Raw genomic sequence first — 19,193 nt, forward strand, 5'->3', positions numbered from 1 at the left:
CAACAGGAACTCTCATTCATTGCCGGTGGGAATGCCAAATGGTACAGCTACTTTGAAAGACAATTTGGAAGTTTTTTACAAAACTAAATATATTCTTACCAGAAGATCTTGCAATTGCACTCCTTGGTATTTACCCAAATGAGCTGAGAACTTATGCTCACACAGAAACTTGCAAAAGGATTTTTTTTTGAGACAGTCTGTCTTTGTCACCCAGGCTGGAGTGCAGTGGTGTGATCTGGGCTCATGGCAACCTCTGCCTCCCAGGTTCAAGCAATTCTTCTGCCTCAGCCTCCCAAGTAGCTAGGACTACAGGCATGTGCCACCGTGCCCAGCTAATTTTGTATTTTTAGTAGAGATGGGGTTTCGCCATGTTGGCCAGAGTGGTCTTGAACTCTTGATCTCAGGTGATCTGCCTGCCTCAGCCTCCCAAAGTGCTGGGATTACAGGTGTGAGCCACTGCGCCCAGCCCAAAAGGATGTTTAGAGCAGCTTTATGCATAACTGCCAAAACTTGGAGGCAACTAAGATGCCCTTCAGTAGGTGAGTGGATATGTAAACTGTAGTACATCCAAACAACAAAACACCACTCAGCACTAAAAAGAAATAAGGTATCAAACCGTAAAAAGACATGGAGAAAACTTAAATCCCTATTGCTAAGTAAAAGAAGTCAATTAAAAAGGCCACATACTGTACGATTTCAATTATATGGCATTCTGAAAAAGGCAAAACTATGGAGACAGTAAAAAGATCAATGGTTGCCAGGGGTTGTGGAGGGGAAAGGATGAATAGATGGTCAGTGAAATTACTCCGTATGACACTACAGTATAAGGGTGGATACATGGCATTATACATTTGTCAAAACCCATTGAATGTACAGCACCAAGAGCAAACCCTAATGCAAACTATGAACTTCGGGTGATAATGATGTGTCAATGTAGGTTCATTGGTTGTAACAAATGAACCACATTGGTGGAGGACTTTGATAGTGGAGGAAGCTGAGAGTGTGTGGGTGTTGGGCGTAATGGAAACTCTCTATACTTTCTGTTCAATGTTTCTGTGAACCTAAAACTACTCTAAAAAAATAGTCTAGGCTGGGCGCGGTGGCTCACCCCCGTAATCCCAGTGTTTTGGGAGGCCAATGCTGGTGGATCATGAGGTCAAGAGATCAAGATCATCCTGGCCAACATGGTGAAACCCCATCTCTACTGAAAATACAAAGATTAGCTGGGTGTGGTGGTGCACGCCTGTAGTCCCAGCTACTGAGGAGGCTGAGGCAGGAGAACCACTTGAACCCGGGAGATGGAGGTTGCAGTGAGCTGAGATCACACCATTGCACTCCAGCCTGGTGACAGAGCAAGACTCTATCTCAAAAAAAAAAAAAAAAAAGTCTGTTTAATTAAAACACGCTAATATACAATTTTTAAAAAGTAGCCACCCATTAGGATGGCTACTTAAAAAAATAAAATACAACCCTGAAAATAACAAAGTGTTGGCAAGGATGTGGAGAAATTGGAATCATTGTGCACCACTGTTGGTGGAAATGGAAAATGATGTGGTCCTTATGGAAAACCATTTGGCACTTCATCAAAAAAGTAAAAAGAAAATTACCAGATGGTCTAGCAATTCTGTATCTGGGTGTATACCCAAAAGAAGTAAAAGCAGGGTCTCAAAGAGCTATTTGTACATCCATGTTCATAGTGGCATTATTCACAATAGCCAAGAAGTGAAAGGACTCCAAGTGTCACTCAATAGATGAATGGATAAACAGAATGTTACATAGATACAAGGAAATATTATTCAGCTTTCAAAAGGAAGGAGGCCACACATTGAGTCATGCCTGTAATCCCTGCACTTTGGGAGATGCAGGCGGGAAGATCACTTGAAGCCAGGAGTTCAAGACCAGCCTAGGTAACATATTGAGACCCGCCTCCCACCTCCTGTACAAAAATTAAAATTTTTAAAAAGTTAGCTGGGTGTGGTGGAGCATGCCTATAGTCCTAGCTGTTTGGGAGGTTGAGGCAGGAGCATTGCTCGAGCCCAGGAGTTTGAGGCTGCAGTGAGCTATGATCACACCACTGCACACCAGCCTGGGTGACAAAGTAAGACCCTGTCTCTGAAAAATAAAATTACATAAACACAAAGCAAGGAAATTTTGACTCATACTACAGCATGGAGAACCTTGAGGGCAAACACTGTATACAGACTCCACTCTTATAAGGTACTCAGAGTTGTCAGATTCAGAGATAGAAAGTAGAAGAGCGGTTGCCAGGGGCTGGGGGAGGGCAAAGTGAGGAGTTGTTTAATGGATACTGTTTCAGTTTTGCAAGATAAAAAAATTCTGGAGACTGGTTGTATAACAATGTGAATATACTTAATAGTACAGAACCGCGGGGCACGGTGGCTCACACCTATAATCCCAGCACTTTGGGAGGCCGAGGCAGATGGATCAGGAGTTTGAGATCAGCCTGGCCAGCATGGTGAAACCCTGTCTCTACTAAAAATACAAAAATTAGCTGGACATGGTGGTGGGTTCCTGTAATCCCAGCTAGTCAGGATGCTGAGGCAGGAGAATCGCTTGAACCCAGGAGGCGGAGGCTGCAGTGAGCCAAGATTGCGTCATTGCATTCCGGCCTGGGCAGCAGGAGTGACAAACCATCTCAAAAAAAAAAAAAAAAAAAAAAACAACCGTGTAGAACCATACATTTTTAAATGGTTAATATTGTAAAATTTTATATGTGTTTTCCACAATTACAATTTTTTAAAAAGTGGGTGGGGAAGTTTAAGAAACACAGATGGCTGAAGCCTATTCCCTGAATTTCTGTTTCAATAGGGCTCGGTGACGCCTGAGAATCTGCATTGTGAGCACATTCCCATGTCATGCTGCCGCTGCACTCTGGTGGTCCCCATGCTTTGGGAACCTCTGTGTTGAAGATGAAGCAGAGTCAGGAAGGCCAGTCAGGAAGCTGTGCCCCACTCCAGGCCAGATAGGACTGGAGCCTGAGGCAGCGCAGGCCAGCAGGGATGGAGGGAGGACACAGAGCTGAGGGGCATTTCTGGTTGGGGGAGCACCAGGCTGTGGTGCCCAGGTGGGAGCATGAGGGAGACACAGTGTTCTAGACTGACTGGCTTCTAGCTTGAAGGGCTGAGGGGATGGACTTGGAAGTTGGCAACCCAGAAGGCACAGCAGCTTTGAGGGTAGGGAAGAAGGGTTCAGTTTTAGACAGGATGAGTTTGAAGAGCTGGAGAGTCATCTGAATTGCGATGTCCAATAGGTAATTGATCATTTTAGTCTGGATCAGGGTGAGGGAGGGGGACCATGAGAATGTGGTGTTGAAAGTAATACCGCAGAGCTGGTAGCTGATAATGTGGGAAATGAACCAGCTACCTAGGGATAGTACATGAATTACACAAAGAAGAGCAATAATCAGCCAGCCATAGTGGTTCACACCTGTAATCTCAGCACTTTGGGAGACCAAGGTAGAGGGATTGCTTGAATCCAGGAGTTTAAGAGCGAGACTCTGTCTAATTAAAAAAAAACAAAACAAAACAAAAAAGAAGTCCAGGCGAAGTGGCTCACACCTGTAGGCCAAGGCAGGCAGATCACGAGGTCAGGAGCTCGAGACCAGCCTGGCCAACATGCTGAAACCCTGTCTCTACTAAAAATACAAAAATTAGCTGGGAGTGGTGGGCAGGTGCCTGTAATCTCAGCTACTCAGGAGGCTGAGGCACGAGAATCGTTTGAACCCGGGAGGCGGAGGTTGCAGTGAGCCGAGATTGCACCAATGCACTCCAGCCTGGGAGATAGGGCGAGACTCTATCTCAAAAAAGAAAATAAAAAAAGAAAAAGAAGAAGCTCAAGAGTCACAGGACTGGAAAATCCTACAGGCCAGCAGTCCTGTTAGGTGTGCCTCAACCCTGAAGCAGGTCCCTCAGTCTGCAGATATTTAGAGATATTTAAAGGAAACCCAGGAAGGAGCCAAGAGAGAATGAAGCCTAAGGTGTCCTGAGACCCTCAGAGAACTCAGCCAAAGGGTTAGGAGCTCGTGCCAAGGTGCAGCAGGTGAGTAGGGCACACAGGATTTCTTTCCTGGGTACAGATGGTATTTCTCTTCAGCTTTCATTGGTCTCAGGCTCGTGCCAGACAAGGCATAATTGCACCCATTTTGGGGACTGCCTGGGTGTCCCAGGCAGACCCAGGGGCCACATGCAGCAGGGCCTGAGGAGGGAGGTGTGGACGGAGGAGGCCCACTGCCATTCTTGGTATGGTTCTCACTCCAGGAGCACAGCTGCATCTGGTCTCACTCTGGGCAGCTTATAAGGCCTGGTGTGAGTTTTGTTTATGCAAGTGCAGCATAAAAGGAACAAATCTACCAGCACTGGGGCTGTTGCCACTGAGTCCTTTTGCATACATTTTTCAAATGATAATTCACTCTACCCACCCCCCTTCCCTACCCCCAAGGCGATTTATTGAAAAAACCACCTTATATGGTAATATTGCTAACACACCGTCAGCTGGCCTTTTTAGGGACTTTGTTTAAAGAAGATCCGCCTCTGGGGTTTTATATTGCTCTGGTATTAATGCCAAAGACACACCAGCCCTCAGTCACTGGGAGAAGAACCTCTCATACCCTCGGTGAGTACTGTACAGCTTCTGCCACCTCTTCCTTTCCGGGGCTGCCTGGCCTCCTGGGTGCGGGAGGTGCCTCCAGATTGGCCTGGCTTCTGTGACGCTGGCCCAGATCACACGCCAGGGCCCTTGGTCGGCAGTGGCACCTGCAAGCATACTGCAGCCTGCTGGGAAAAGGCATCTCTGGCCATGGGACATCCTGGGGCAGGGGCAGCTTGGAACTGTGCTCCCTGCCTCAGACTGGGGACTGGTGGGATATAATGCCTGCAGTCTCTACTAGCCCTGCTCCCCAGGGCCAGGGCAGATCTACACCCTGATGTCCTTTGTCTTGGGTTAGAATGTCTGGGAGGCTGTTTTAGGGGATCATATACTTTGCAGAAAAGCAGCTTTTCAGAATACTTGAGTCAAAGGCAACAGTGGTCCTGGTATCTGTGAGTTGTTTAGTCCATGAAATGTCTGTGCTGGGAATAGGAGGGTATTTTCTTCAGGTCCCGTGTGAGTCTCTCTCTGTCCTCTGATCTGTGCTTGGCTGAGGAGAACGGAGGGTTTTTGCAGTCCTTGAAGGCTCTAGGATCATTGGGGGATGGGGAAAATTCCACTTGCCCTGTGGCATCATGAGGTTTCAGGGTAGAAGGAACTTGGGACCCAGCTAGTTCATTCTCCTCTGATGAGGACATTGAGGCCTAGAGACGTTCAGCTACTCATCCAAAAGACTCACACCCAACTGTGACCCATTTGCAGATGTCATTACTCCCCCCAACCCACCCAACACACACAGACACACATGCACAAAGAATTAAGAGGAAGATGAGACGAATGGGCCACTTCCATGTTTGGCATCAGAATTCACTAGTATCTCTTCACAGGTGAGGCAGGCTGGGTGTGGTGGTGCAGGCCTTGAAGGCAGACTGCCAGGCTAACAAAGTTACTGAGCGACCTCAGCTTCCTCACCTGTAAAATTGGGGCAAGAATAATAATATCTACTTGGCAATGGTATGAGGATTAAATGAGAGAATGCATATATACAGCACTCAGCTCAAGGCTGTCAGGGCCCAGGCCTGAGTTCTCAAACTTCAAGAATCACCTGGAGTGCTTATTAAAACACAGATTGCCCTATGCCCCACCCCAGATTCTGATTCCAGTAGGCCGAGATATGGCCTGATACTTGGAATTCCTAACAAGCTCCCAGGCAACGCTGAAGCTGCTGGTCTGGGACTACACTTTGTACAGGGAGGCTCTCAGTGCTCACTTTGATTACTCGAATGTGGGTTTGGACTCTGATACTAACCCTTGGGCTGAAAAGAGGAAGAGCTTCCTGTGACAGAGATGGATGGGTGCTGGAGAAACTGCAATGAACAGTAAGATCCTACATGCCAGGCCGAAGAAAAGGGGATGGGCCGTGTGACATCATGACCTTGGGGCGAGATATCTTTCCTGTTTCCCCTTGTTCATTCTGCCAACATTTATTGAGCACTTATTATGGGCGAGGCACTGTCCCTGCTCCTTAAGGACAGTGGAGAGGCTTCTGCAGTTACTGGAAGAGACAGATAAACAGATGAGAACCACGGAGCAAATAAGTACATGAAAGGGGTAAAGGCCAGGAGGAGCCCATCACTCAGCCCAGGAGTTATCAGGGAAGACTTCCTGGAGGAAGAGGTGCCTGAGCTTGGTCCTGAAGTAAGGTAGTCCTGGTAAAGAGGAAGCGTGGTCTTTGGGACTCAAGTGGCTCAACTCCACTGCATTTAGATGGCAAGGCAGGAATCAGGTAAAACTAAATTCAGAGGGGTCAGCAGGGCTGGATTACAAGGGCTTTAGACTCTAAAGGATCAGGCTATGGGGAGCCATGGAAGGGTTTTAATCTGGAGGGTATCTGTTGAAGGGGCTGCTTTGGCAGCTGTGAGGAGAGTGGACTGGAACAGGGAAAGAGCGCTACTGCAGCATGCAGTGGTCCTGAGCTGGTGGCATGGGTGCCATGCAGGTAGAAGTAAGAAGGGCTGGTGATAGGTTGGGAGGGAAGAGGGCGGCACCACGGCATTGGATGTGGGCTCAGGGTGGGTGGTGTGAGTCTGTGAGGGCAGCTCCAGGCAGTGGCTGTTGATGAGGAGAGCAGTCCTGGAGGTGTGAAGTTGGGGTGCCGGGGGGGTTTGGTGGGGGAGATGCACAGCAGGCTCTGCAGGCCTAGAGCTCAAGAGAGGGGTCTGGACAGGAGCAGAGCCAGGGGAGTGAATGGAAGGCCAGGTAAGAGCCAGAAGATAAGGCACCCACGACAGATTGTGGAGGATCCAAAATATTACTCAGTAGAGTTGTTTTTAATTGAACTCATGTATATATATTAACCTAGTGAAGATATCCTGAAGTTAATTAGAGGTGCTGTTAGAATTTTCCACCATGGCAGTGTTTTTCATAGACAATTTCTCTCTGCGAGGGTTTCTGATGGTTTGTACATACATGTAGGCAAATAATAACAGGCAGAGATGCAGCTGCTTACATGTCACTTGAAGCCCTCACCCAAAAACCTGTCCCCAACTATTGTTTGAAATCTCATCATTGCAAAGGCCCTCCTTTTAGGCCTAACACTTTCTGTCAAAATGAAAATGTCTTTGAGAACTGACATAAATTCTACTTTCAATAGTCATTGATGTGTGAAATGGATCATTCAATTCCTTTCATATGACAGGCTTCATCCTGGGCGTGAGTTTTGATGGAGAAGAGTAAGAGAGATTAACAAGAATTATTATTCTTTACAGCCCTTGACAACAGGGATTGACGAGGCCCAGATAGTAAATATTTTAGGCTTTCAGAGCCTGAAGTTCTCTGTCACAAGTACTCAATTCTACCACTGTAACAAAAGCAGCCATAGATAATATGTAAGTGAATGGATGTGGCTGTGTTTCAGTAACACTTTATTTATTAGACTCTGAGATTTGAATGTCATATAATTTCCACGGGTCATGAAATATTTTTCTTCTTTTGCTTTTTTCTCAACCATTTGAAAATGTAGGGCCGGGTGCAGTGCTTGCACCTGTAATCTCAAAGCTTTGGGATGCCAAGGCAGTAGGACAACTTGAGGCCAGGAGTTTGAGATCAGCCTGGGCAACATAGCAAGACAGTGTTTCTACAAAAAAAAATTTTTTTTGAAATTAGCAGAATGTAGTGGCCATGCCAGCCACATGCCTGCCATCCCAGCTCCTAGGATGAGGAGAAAGGATCCTTGAGCTCAGGAGTTCAAGCCTGCAATGGGCTTGATGGTGCCACTGGACTCAATGCCTAAGTGACAGAGTGAGGCCCAGTATCTCAAAAAAAAAAAAAAAAAAAAAAGGAAAAACCATTCTGAGATATAGCCCACACAGAAACAGGCCGGAATTTGCCTACCCTGATTTACAATGTCTACGGCACCTTCATTTCCATTCCGTCATCTTGTGAGATAGATACTATCATTTCCATGTTCTAGCGGAGGAAACTAAGGCCCAGGGAAGGACAAAGGAACTGGGCTGTGCGAAAGGGGAACCAGGAGGGAGAAGAGAGTAAAGGAAGGAGGAGCAGTGGGAGGATTTCTAGAGCCAAACTTGTCTCCTTTGAGGTGCTGGGGAGGGTGGATTTTAACAGCTCTGCGCTCACATTGGGTTTGAGGTAGCCAGGGAGACAGGTGAGTGAGCAAATGACTTGCATTCATTATGTCTTTGGTTTCTGGCCACCTTCGGGGCAAGGGGAATAAAAGCTTCATTCCTGAGTCAGTGAGAGCTTCAATGAAGCCCAGATGTCGTTCGTGCTGAAAGAACCAGAACAACTCTCTGCTCCCTGCCAAGCACGAAGCGGTTGTGACCCCAGGAAACCACAGTGACTTTGGCTCTGGTTCAGCTGACATGCTCAAGTCTAGCCACAAATTACCAGAAAGCAGCTGAGGAAAGTTTAGAATTTCTCCTGGGGGCAGAGACGGTCCAGGAATCTGGCTCCAGGGTGAACCCCTTCTTCCCAGAGCAGCACGGGACCCTTCGGAGGCTCGACTCCACCAGCTCTGCCGCTGCCTTCCCCCTGCCTTCCCTGCCCTCTCTTCGCATTGGGTTTTGCCTTCAAAATAGCAGACTCCAAGCCACCTGAAGTGCTGCAGAACAGCATTGTTGACAGCTTCAAGTCGCCTTGTGGCTTGTCTCAGCTGCTGCTGTGCTTTAGAAACAAAATTCCAGGCTCTCCCTGTTTCTGTGTGTGGAAAACACCGGAGAGAGTTTGGGGAGGGAGACAAAAGGGCTCATTGAAAACCCAGACAGGCTTGAACCGTAAGTCACACAGGAGAGAGGGACGCTGAGGGGACCCTAGAGGGAAACAGTCTCGGAGCACAGCTTTGCCTCTTTGGCTGTTTCCTCCCTTTGGAGGTTGCTTTCCCCTCGAGGTGGACCACCTGCTAGAACAGGGCAGCACTGCTGTTCAGTGGCCAGCTTGGAGAGAAGACTGCCCGTGTGATTCTAATTTAGGCCCTTGTGACAGAACCATCATGAGGCTGGACTGTGGGGACTCGGGTATCCCAGAGGCAGAGCACACCAGGTCTGGGAGGGGGTCACTCAGATGGCAACATTGTCATTCAACATTTATTGAACACCTACTGTCTTAATCCATGTTTGTTGCTACCACAGAATATGTGAGACTGGGTTATTTATAAACAATGGAAATTTATTTCTCAAAGTTCTGGAGGCTGGGACATCCAAGATCAAGGCACCAGCAGATTCAGTGTCTGTCTGGTGAGAGCCCAGAGTCTGCTTCCAAGATGGCGTGTTGTTGCTGTGCCCTCACGTGGCAGAAGGGCAAGAGAGAGCAAGAAGGGACCAAATCCGCCCTTTTATAAAAAACCCATTCCTGAGAAGGACATTAGTCCATTCAAGAGGGCAGAACCCTGCAGTTAAAATTGGTAACTAAATTTCAACATGAGTTTTGAAGGGGACAAACATTCAAACCATAGCACCGCCTATGTGTTAAACACCCACTTAGGTGCTGGGGCTGTAAAAAGTAAATCTAGGCTTGGCCCTGGCACAGGAGGGACTCCATTTCATAGAGAGAAAAGAACACAGACCCTTTTGTTTTAGGGTGCTTGCTGCCAACAGCTCTGGAGAGACAGGCTGATGCAAAAATACCAAACATGGAGAAGTTATGATGGTTCCCCAAAGTAGTGAGGAAGGCACATCTCAGGCTTGGGAAGTGTCCTCGATGGGTGCCAGGCCTGCATCTCCCAGCCTCTTCTCGGTGAAGAGATCTCTGGCTAAGTTCTTTACCTTCTCTGAGATTTGGCTTCCAAATCTATGAGATGGAATTGAAGATATCTTCTCTCGGGGCTGTTTTGAGGATTAAGTAGATAATATATGTGGAAGACTTCATGTTTTTTTTTTCTTTTTTTATTAATTTTTTTTTGCACACAAAACAACATTTTCTAAAAATACATACAAACAAAAAGATGCATATCAAACATATTAGGAAGGTTGCACATGGGAAGACGGGGTATAGAAATGAGGGGTGGGAATTAAAGAAAATAAATGAGAGAGGGACTTTGTATGGATCAATGATAATAACTCAATCCTCTATTTGACAAAGAAGAAGGAGAAGGAAGAGGAAGAAAAAGAAAGTGGGATAAAGGATCAGAAAGGGAGGAAAATAGAAAAAATTAGAGTATGACTCCAGGGTAGACCTGTTTTGTTGTCACTGGGTTGGTTGGTTGGTTTGTCTGTTGTATTTTTCATATGTTTCGCCGTGTTGGCCAGGCTGGTGTCGAACGCCTAGCCTCAAGTGATCAACCCGCCTCGGCCTCCCAGAGTGCTGGGACTACAGGCGTGAGCCACCACGTCCAGCCCCCACATTGCGTCTGGCCTCCATGGTAGACCTCCCAGACAGGGCGGCCGGGCAGAGGCACTCCCCACATCCCAGATGGGGCGGCCGGGCAGAGGCGCTCCTCACTTCCCAGGTGGGGCGGCCGGGCAGAGGCACTCCTCACTTCCCAGACGGGGCGGCCGGGCAGAGAGGCTCCTCACTTCCTAGACAGGGAGGCGGCCGGGCAGAGGCGCTCCTCACTTCTTCCCAGATGGGGCGGCCGGGCAGAGGCGCCCCTCACTTCTTCCCAGACGGGGCGGCCGGGCAGAGACGCTCCTCGGAAGACTCTATGTTTTTTAAAATTAAAAATCCATTTTTACCAAAAATGGGAACACTGAACATACTGCTGTTTCACCTACCAAAGCAACTTGCACCTTTTCTATTGTATTAAATATTTTAGTTTTTCCATTGTATGGAGGCTTCCAGCAATTAGTTTACAAGCCAACTTATTTATTATTCAGTAACTTTTTTTGATATTGAGATTGTTCCTAATTTTGATCATTTTAAACAAAGGTGTGAAAACAGGCCAAATCTTTTCATTCACCCATGACTGTTTCACAAAGATAGATTCGTAGAAGTGCTTTTGGGGAGTCAGAAGGTGTGTACATCTTTAAGGCTTTTAATAAGTATTTTCAAATTCCCTTTCAGAAAAGTAGTACAATTTGACACTCACAAGCAGTGAATGTGAAGCCAATTCTCCATACCTTTGCCAGCAAGGGTGGCCCCAAGAACCACACACAGTACCCCAGCTAAGGGCAGAGGTAGCTTTTATCCTGGCCATAGCACACTACTGACAGTCAACAAGACACCAAGTCCTGCTCACAGATGCTAAACAGAGCTTTCTTTTTTTCTTTTTTCTTTTCTTTTTTTTTTTTTTTTTGAGACAGAGTCTCGCTCTGTCGCCCAGGCTGAAGTGCAGTGGCTCCATCTTGGCTCACTGTAAGCTCCACCTCCTGGGTTCACGCCATTCTTCTGCCTCAGCCTCCCAAGTAGCTGGGACCACAGGCACCCGCCACCACACCCGCCTAATTTTTTTTTTTTTTTTTTTTTTTGTATTTTTAGTAGAGACGGGGTTTCACCATGTTAGCCAGGATGGTCTCGATCTCCTGACGTTGTGATCCGCCTGCCTCAGCCTCCAAAAGTGCTGGGATTACAGGTGTGAGCCAACGCGCCCGGCCACAAGACCTTTCACAGTTCGGTGATTGAAACCCACAATATAGGAATTCATATTCATTTCATTAAATTTAACCTTGGCTGTGTGTGGTGGGTCACTTGTAATCTCAGCACTTTGGGAGGCTGAGGCAGGAGAATCACTTGAGCCCAGGAGTTCAGACCAGCCTGGGCAGCAGAGGGAGACTCTGTCTCTACAGAAAAAATTTTTTAAATCAGCCAGCCATAGTAGGGCATGCCTGTGATCCCAGCTACTTGGGATGCTGAGGTGGGAGGATCGCTTGGGCCCGGGAGGTTGAGTCTGCAGTGAGCTGTGTTCTTGCCACTGTCCTGCAGCTTGGGTGACAGAGCAAGACCCCATCTCAAAAAAAAAAAAAAAAAAAAATCTCTTTTGATTCAGCTCATTTTCTGTGCCTTTTGAGATTTTCTTGGATTTTTATTCTTTCACCCAGTGTATTTAATATTACTTTCTCCCAGCTGTTTTATCTGAAAACTTGATCAACCTGTGCTTTATATTTTCATTCAATTCATTTATAAAAATGTCACGAGAAAGGGTCAAGAGTAGAGCCCTGAGACATATTGCTGCCTCCTCATTGACATTGATTGAGTCAGCTGCAAATATACCAAATTGTATTATTGCTTAGTACATGGCTTTTTCAAGAGGGATATCCTATCCTGGACCTTGTGGGCTGGTTTAGAGAGTGAGGACTCATCATTGGTGCTACGGGAGACGTAAGGATCAGCAGAGACAGAGGCAAAGCTGGATTTAAGAAGTCACAGCGGGCCTCTCCCCTTGTGTTGCCTTGCTTTGAACATATCTGGGAAGGGCTTCCTTTCAGTCTTGAAAATGTTTACAAGCCTCTGCTCAGCGTCTACCTAGCCTTCAGACCTCGCGTTCTCAGGCCTGTGGTGCTGTCTCCTCTCTGCTTCAGTATGGTCTTCTCTGTCCAGCTTCTGCACGAGGCCATCTGGGGCCAAGGGTCACAGGTTTTAGAAGTTCCCCTCTCCCGGCTCCATGCCATAGGCACCTGCGGTTGCACATCCCGGATAAAACTTCAGCCAGCCTTCTCTTTCTGTGCCTGGTGCCTCTCTTTTCTCCGGACTTTTGGAAGTCTGCCTCCCCGGCCCCTCAGCTGGGGCCTTCCCCACTTCTGCCCCACCCCACTGGGTCCTCACAGGGTAGGAGGCAATCTCTGACCATCTTCCGAGGCTCTGTTGCTTCTCCTTCACCACCAAATGCCAGGAATTTGTCAGATGCTGTTTGTAACTCAAAAGAAAGAAAGATAAAGATACAGGAAGGAAGGGAGGCAGAAAAATAGAAAGAATGCGTGCAGCAGATGTTGGGAAAGTTAATTTCTTCATTAGTTTGCATCCACCCTAATTCGGATCTCAGCATGGGGGAGGGAATCCTCTGTTGTCCTCATCTGTCGAGGCAACAAGCAGTGAGTCCCATCATGGAGTCCCTTCTTTTCCTCTCTCCTCCCAGAGTTCCCCTTCCTCATCAAGGTGCTTCTACCCTTAGGAGTGTACATTTCACCTGTAACCACTGCCTATTTTTTCCTTAGTGATATGTTATGCTATTGATTTTTAATTATATAAACTATATGCAAATGCAGCCTCCTTGTAAAAAAATTGAAATATTATAGATATAACCCATCACTTCCTCTCCCAGTTCCTCTCCACACTCCCAGAGGTAATCATGATAATCGGTTTGCTAGGTGTCCTTCCAGAACTTTTAGCCTCTTTCTTTGGCTTGTATATGGCCACCTTCTCACTGCATCCTCCCGTGGCCTACCCTCTACATGCATCTGAATCCTAAATTCCTCTTCTTCTAAAGACACTCATCCTACTGGAGTAGTCATATTGGATGACAGCCATATTGCACTAATCTCATTTTAACTTAATTACCTCTTTAAAGACCCTATCTCCAAATACAGTCACCTTCTGTGTACTGGGGGTTAGGACTTCAACATGAATTTCTGGGGGGACACAATTCACAATTCAGAGCAGAGGGAGGAGGCTCAACTGCCAGAGAGTGGGAGGCCAAGCCTATGCCTGTCCCTCCTGGAAGTGTGCCCTGGTGGCAGGTAGGGTCAGGCCCCAAAGCCAAGAAACTGTCTCCAAACTGATTTGACAAGTGGCTGACTAGTTCTCTTCTCCCCCAAATCCCAAGGTGCTCCAGTCCCCAGCTCACTCGGCCACACACACCATGTGTGAAGAGGAGACCACCGCGCTTGTGTGTGACAATGGCTCTGGCCTGTGCAAGGCAGGCTTCGCAGGAGATGATGCCCCCCGGGCCGTCTTCCCCTCCATCGTGGGCCGCCCTCGTCACCAGGTGTGTGCTCATCTGGATACCAGGCGTTGAGCCACTAGGAGTAAGCGCTGCACTGTGGAGACCCTGCTGAGCTGGGGGTTAGGGGAAGGAAGTGTGTGTGTGTGTGTGTGTGTGTGTGTGTGTGTGTGTGCGCGCGTGCACGCGCGTGCATGCGTGCATGCACGCCAGGTATAGGGAGTTCTTTTCTGATTAACTGATAGAGCAGGACCCTTTAAATAGAAATATTCAAGGCCAAAACCAATATACATCAGGCACACAATGACACTATTATGTCTGACTTACATTTGGCGGGTTGCCAGGTTTGGAAAAATTAAATTATATGGGATTGAACAAGCCTCTTGCCTTTCAGAAATTTACACTTTGTGAAAAAATATACGTAACTAACCAGAGATCATGGGCTGTAATAGAGGTAAAATATTTCACAGGAAGGGAAAGGTGTCACAGAAAAAGGAATACCTGATAATAAGAAGGATTTCAGCAGGTAGAATAGCAAAGATTTGGAGATCTAAGCAGGCACAGGGGACTTGAGGAGGGCACATACAAGTCGTGTGTGTGTGTGTGTGTGTGTGTCTGTGTGTGTGTTTGTGTGTGTGTGTGTCTGTGTATGTAGCAGGATGAGGGGAAGAAGTGTATGGGCGGGGCTTGTTTCATCTCAGAAAACAACATTGTCTGAAGAGAAAGAAGAAAGGCCACCACACAAGAAATCCTCCACCTTCGCTTCCTGACACCTTCATACTCACTGGTATCTGCTCCATCCTGTCTCCTGCTATCCCGTTTCCAGGGGAAGAAAGGCAGTTTTTCCCATCCTCATCCTTCTTCAGAGACCTTCCAGTGCCTGAATCCCTCTGTGTGGAGCCCTCAGCCAATTCATTTCTCTTTTCTTCTCTTTGTATTGCAGGGTGTGATGGTGGGAATGGGCCAGAAAGACAGCTATGTGGGGGATGAGGCTCAGAGCAAGCGAGGGATCCTAACTCTCAAATACCCCATTGAACACGGCATCATCACCAACTGGGATGACATGGAGAAGGTATCTGTAGACTTCCCCTTAATGAGCCTGCTTTAATGATCACCCATCATCATGACCCTCATATCCATAGGCCACTGTGCTCTGTCAACTCTCTCTCTAAAATGCTTCTCACTTCTGTCTTTCCTTTCTTTTCAGCCCCACGACCATTTCTCCAACCTAGGCTGCCAACATCTCTCCCTGGACTATTGCAATGGCTTCCTGGCTGATTTCTTGGTCTCTTGCCCTCATTCACCGAATTAATTCTCTACACTGCTGCAAAGCTGATTTTTCTAAACACAGGTCAGCTCATGTCACTCACCTCCTCAGAAATCTTCAGTAGCTCTTCATTAACCAACAGGGGGTTCCTAACTCCCCGTCTTGGCATCAGAGGACCTGTCCCTGCCTGATCCCCATGATCATCTTTTCCTGCAATATTTACTCAGGCCAGTGCTCACTCCTTCTTTAAAATGCTGGTGCTGGCTCAAGAGAGGCAAACAGCCATCTCTCATTCTTACCTTCCCTGTCAAGACTTCACATAGGTGGACCGATGCTAGACTACGATGATAGTCTCCAATGAAAGTTTTTAAGTAGAACTCTCTCAGGGTTTCTAGAAGCCTTTTTGTTTAAGAAAATATTGTGGGTGGGTGGGATTTTTAAATGGTGGAGCTCATGGTAAACAAAATTATGTGTGCAAAATGTTAATAGAGCCTTTCTAATATTCTTGTGATTAACTCTGCTGAGTTGGCTGAGTGTTCTTGTTTCTGCAACGCCTGTCTTTGGAAATGTGGTAGGGGGATTACTGAGCAGACTGCAACTGGAAATGAGGCATGTTGGCTTGAAGTCTGTAATTCACTTATACTTTTCTCTAAATCCTAGATTGAGTCACTCAATGTGAGATAAGTACTGCACATAAAATGCAATAGATTTCACGTTATACAGTGGAGTGGGTAAGAGCACAGACATTAGAGGCAATGGCAGGAAATCCAGGTGCAAACCCACCCTATAAGTCTTAGTTTTCCCATTTGTAAAGTGAAGATAAAAAACACTTTGTGCATTAGGTTGCTTTGGAGATTGAATTAGGTAAATGCTTAGTATAATCCCAAGGCATGGAACATACTTATGTGCCCAATAAGTGACACATATGATTCATGTATATGTAACAGTATCTAATTTAAAAACATAATAGGCTGGGTACAGTGGCTTACACCTGTAATCCCAGCACTTTGGGAGACCGAGGGGGGTGGATCACAAAGTCAGGAGTTTGAGACCAACCTGGCCAACATGGTGAAACCCTGTCTCCACTAAAAATACAAAAATTAGCCAGACGTGGTGGCAGGTGCCTGTAATCCCAGCTACTCGGGAGGCTGAGGCAGGAGAATCACTTGAACCCGGGAGGCACAGGTTGCAGTGAGCCAAGATTGTGCCATTGCACTCCACTGTGGGCAACAGAGTGAGGCTCTGTCTCAAAAAAAAAAAAAAAAAAACCCACATAATAGAGGCCAGTGGCTCATGCCTGTAATCCCAACACTTTGGGAAGCCAAGGCAGGAGGATAGCTTGAGGCCAGCCTGGGCAACATGGTGAGACCCTATCTCTATGAAATAAAAATGTAAAAATTCACTGGGCATGGTAACACATGACTGTGGTCTCAGCTGTTCAAGAAGCTGAGACATGAGAATCACTTGAGCCCAGGTGGTGGAGGCTGCAGTGAGCTGTGTTCACGCCACTGCACTACAGCCTGGGTGATAGAGTGAGACCATGTCTCAAAAAAAAAAAAAAAAAAAAGGAAGGAAGGAAGAAAACAGAAAACATAATAGACAAATAATAGACCAACTATTTTATTCACAGTAGTGACAATGTGTGAACTCTTTAAAGAAACCCTTAAAAATAAATTATGTGCCTTAAGGCCAGGCACAGTGGCTCATACCTGTAATCCCAGCACTTTGGGAGGCTGAGGCAGGCGGATCACTTGAGGCCGGCAGTTCGAGGCCAGCCTGGCCAACCAACATGGTGAAATCCTGTCTCTACTACACACAATAATTAGCTGGACATGATGGTGGGTGCCTGTCATCCCAGCTACTCCAGAGGCTGAGGCAGGAGGATCACTTGAACTTGGGAGGTAGAGGTTTCAGTGAACCAAAATCGCATCACTGCACTCCAGCCTGGGCGACAGAGTGAGGCTCTATATATATATTTTTTAAAAGTATATATGTATAAATATAAAATCATTTCATTATATATCTAATCATTTCATTATATATCTATAAATCACTATATATACATATATATATATATATATATCTTGTGTGCCTTAAAAGAAAAACCAAATTGGGTAAAAGTGTCAAATGTCCTCAAATTAATTTATAGGCTCATTGCATTCCAATAAAAATTATGTGACATAATTCTAAAGTATGTTTGCAGAAATAAATTAGCAACAGTTATGAGAACAAAACGAATTTTTTAAATTATGAAGGAAGACATAATGTAATAAAATACAATATAAATTATAAAGTTAAAACAATTTGGTACCAGCAAAAAGGTAAAGAGGAAATATATAATAAATGAAACTTCTAGCATCAGAAAGGAGGAAAGGACTAGTCAACAAATTATTTCTGGGACAACTGATTAGTTATTTTTGGAGCTGGAGAATCTTGGTTTATAGCCCTAAGCTCATACCATTTCACCAAACACATGTCAATTAAATATAAAAGTTAAATGTGAACATTTAAATTACCAAAAATATAATACAGTTAATGTGAGCATTTAATCAAATTTCTGGTAAGAGTGGTCATAGAGAAAAAGAATGACAAATTTGACTTCTTAAAAAATCGTAACTTTTAATATCTCAAAAATAACCAAATTTAAAAGCCAAATAACAAATTGCAAAACAAAAGTGCAATGAGGGGTTAATATGAACAGTTAATTCAAATTGACAATTAAAAATATGAAGTGTCCCCCAGACAAATAAAAAACAAACAGTTAATTAGCTGAACAGAAATTATGAAAAGTTGCAAATGTGAAAAAATTTAAACTCATTTGAAACAAAAAAATCAAAGTAAAATAACTAGGTATGATTTTTACCTATCAAATTATTTCATATTTTAAGAGCGAGAGCACTGAATTCAGGTAAGAATGGGGTAAAACAGCCACTTTTTTATTCTGAAGTAAAGAGTGGTTTAGCCTATTTGTTAATAACAGAAATCAGAAAGTCTTCCAATTGCCATGTTCTTTAGCCCAGTAATTCCACTTTTAGAATCTTCTTCTTTGGAAAACATCCTGAATACAAAACATAAATTGCAATATGCACAAAGATAACTATCATAGGATTATTTATAACCAAAAATCAAAGACACCATGAATAGTAATGTGATTAAATATATGATAGTATATGATAAAATGTTATATAAGCATTTTCAAAAGTTTGTTTAGTTTATTAAAAATATTATGAAAAGTGAAATAATTTATGTTATAAAACAAATTTGAACATAGTATAATAATAAAAGGATATGAAGGCCGGGTGCGGTGGCTCACGCTTGTAATCCCAGCACTTTGGGAGGCTGAGGCGGGCGGATCACGAGGTCAGGAGATCGAGACCACAGTGAACCCCGTCTCTACTAAAAATACAAAAAAAATTAGCCGGGCGTGGTGGCGGGCGCCTGTAGTCCCAGCTACTCGGAGAGGCTGAGGCAGGAGAATGGCGTGAACCCGGGAGGCGGAGCTTGCAGTGAGCCGAGATTGCGCCACTGCACTCCAGCCTGGGCGACAGAGCGAGACTCCGCCTCAAAAAAAAAAAAAAAAAGGATATGAAATAAATAATGATAGTAATAAATTTAAAAATACATAAAGACAAAAGATTAGGAAAAAGAAAAAAGCCAAAATGTTAACTGTTGGTTGTTAGGTGATGGACACAGGGGAGATTTTTATTCCATTAAAAAAATTTTTGGCCAGGCGTGGCGGCTCACGCCTGTAATCCCAGCACTTTGGGAGGCCAAGGCGAGTGGATCACGAGGTCAGGAGATTGAGACCATCCTAGCTAACATAAAAAACAAAAAATTAGCCGGGTGTGGTGGGGGGCCTGTATCCCAGTACCGGATGGCTGAGGCAGAAGAAGGTGTGAACCTGGAGGCGGATTGCATGAGTGATTCCCACCATAATCCACCGGCGACAGGGGGGTCCCTCTCAAAATAAAAAAATAATAATAATAAAAA

General features: G+C 45.5%; 1 protein-coding gene across 1 annotated transcript in view; it reads left to right on the top strand.

Annotated features, from left to right (window-relative positions):
* Positions 1–4,566: 4,566 nt before the first annotated feature.
* The window catches only part of ACTG2 (actin gamma 2, smooth muscle), a 28,348-nt gene continuing 13,721 nt past the window's right edge, over positions 4,567–19,193 (top strand). The window contains exons 1-3 of the mRNA XM_032178252.2: positions 4,567–4,632; positions 13,820–13,981; positions 14,880–15,008. Of these exons, the coding sequence (XP_032034143.1) occupies positions 13,856–13,981; positions 14,880–15,008 (255 nt within the window). The 5' untranslated portion in view covers positions 4,567–4,632; positions 13,820–13,855. The remainder of the gene's footprint in view (positions 4,633–13,819; positions 13,982–14,879; positions 15,009–19,193) is intronic.

The sequence above is a fragment of the Hylobates moloch genome, unplaced genomic scaffold (genome assembly GCF_009828535.3).
Source record: "Hylobates moloch isolate HMO894 unplaced genomic scaffold, HMol_V3 SCAFFOLD_15, whole genome shotgun sequence".
In the NCBI taxonomy this organism is placed as follows: domain Eukaryota; kingdom Metazoa; phylum Chordata; class Mammalia; order Primates; family Hylobatidae; genus Hylobates; species Hylobates moloch.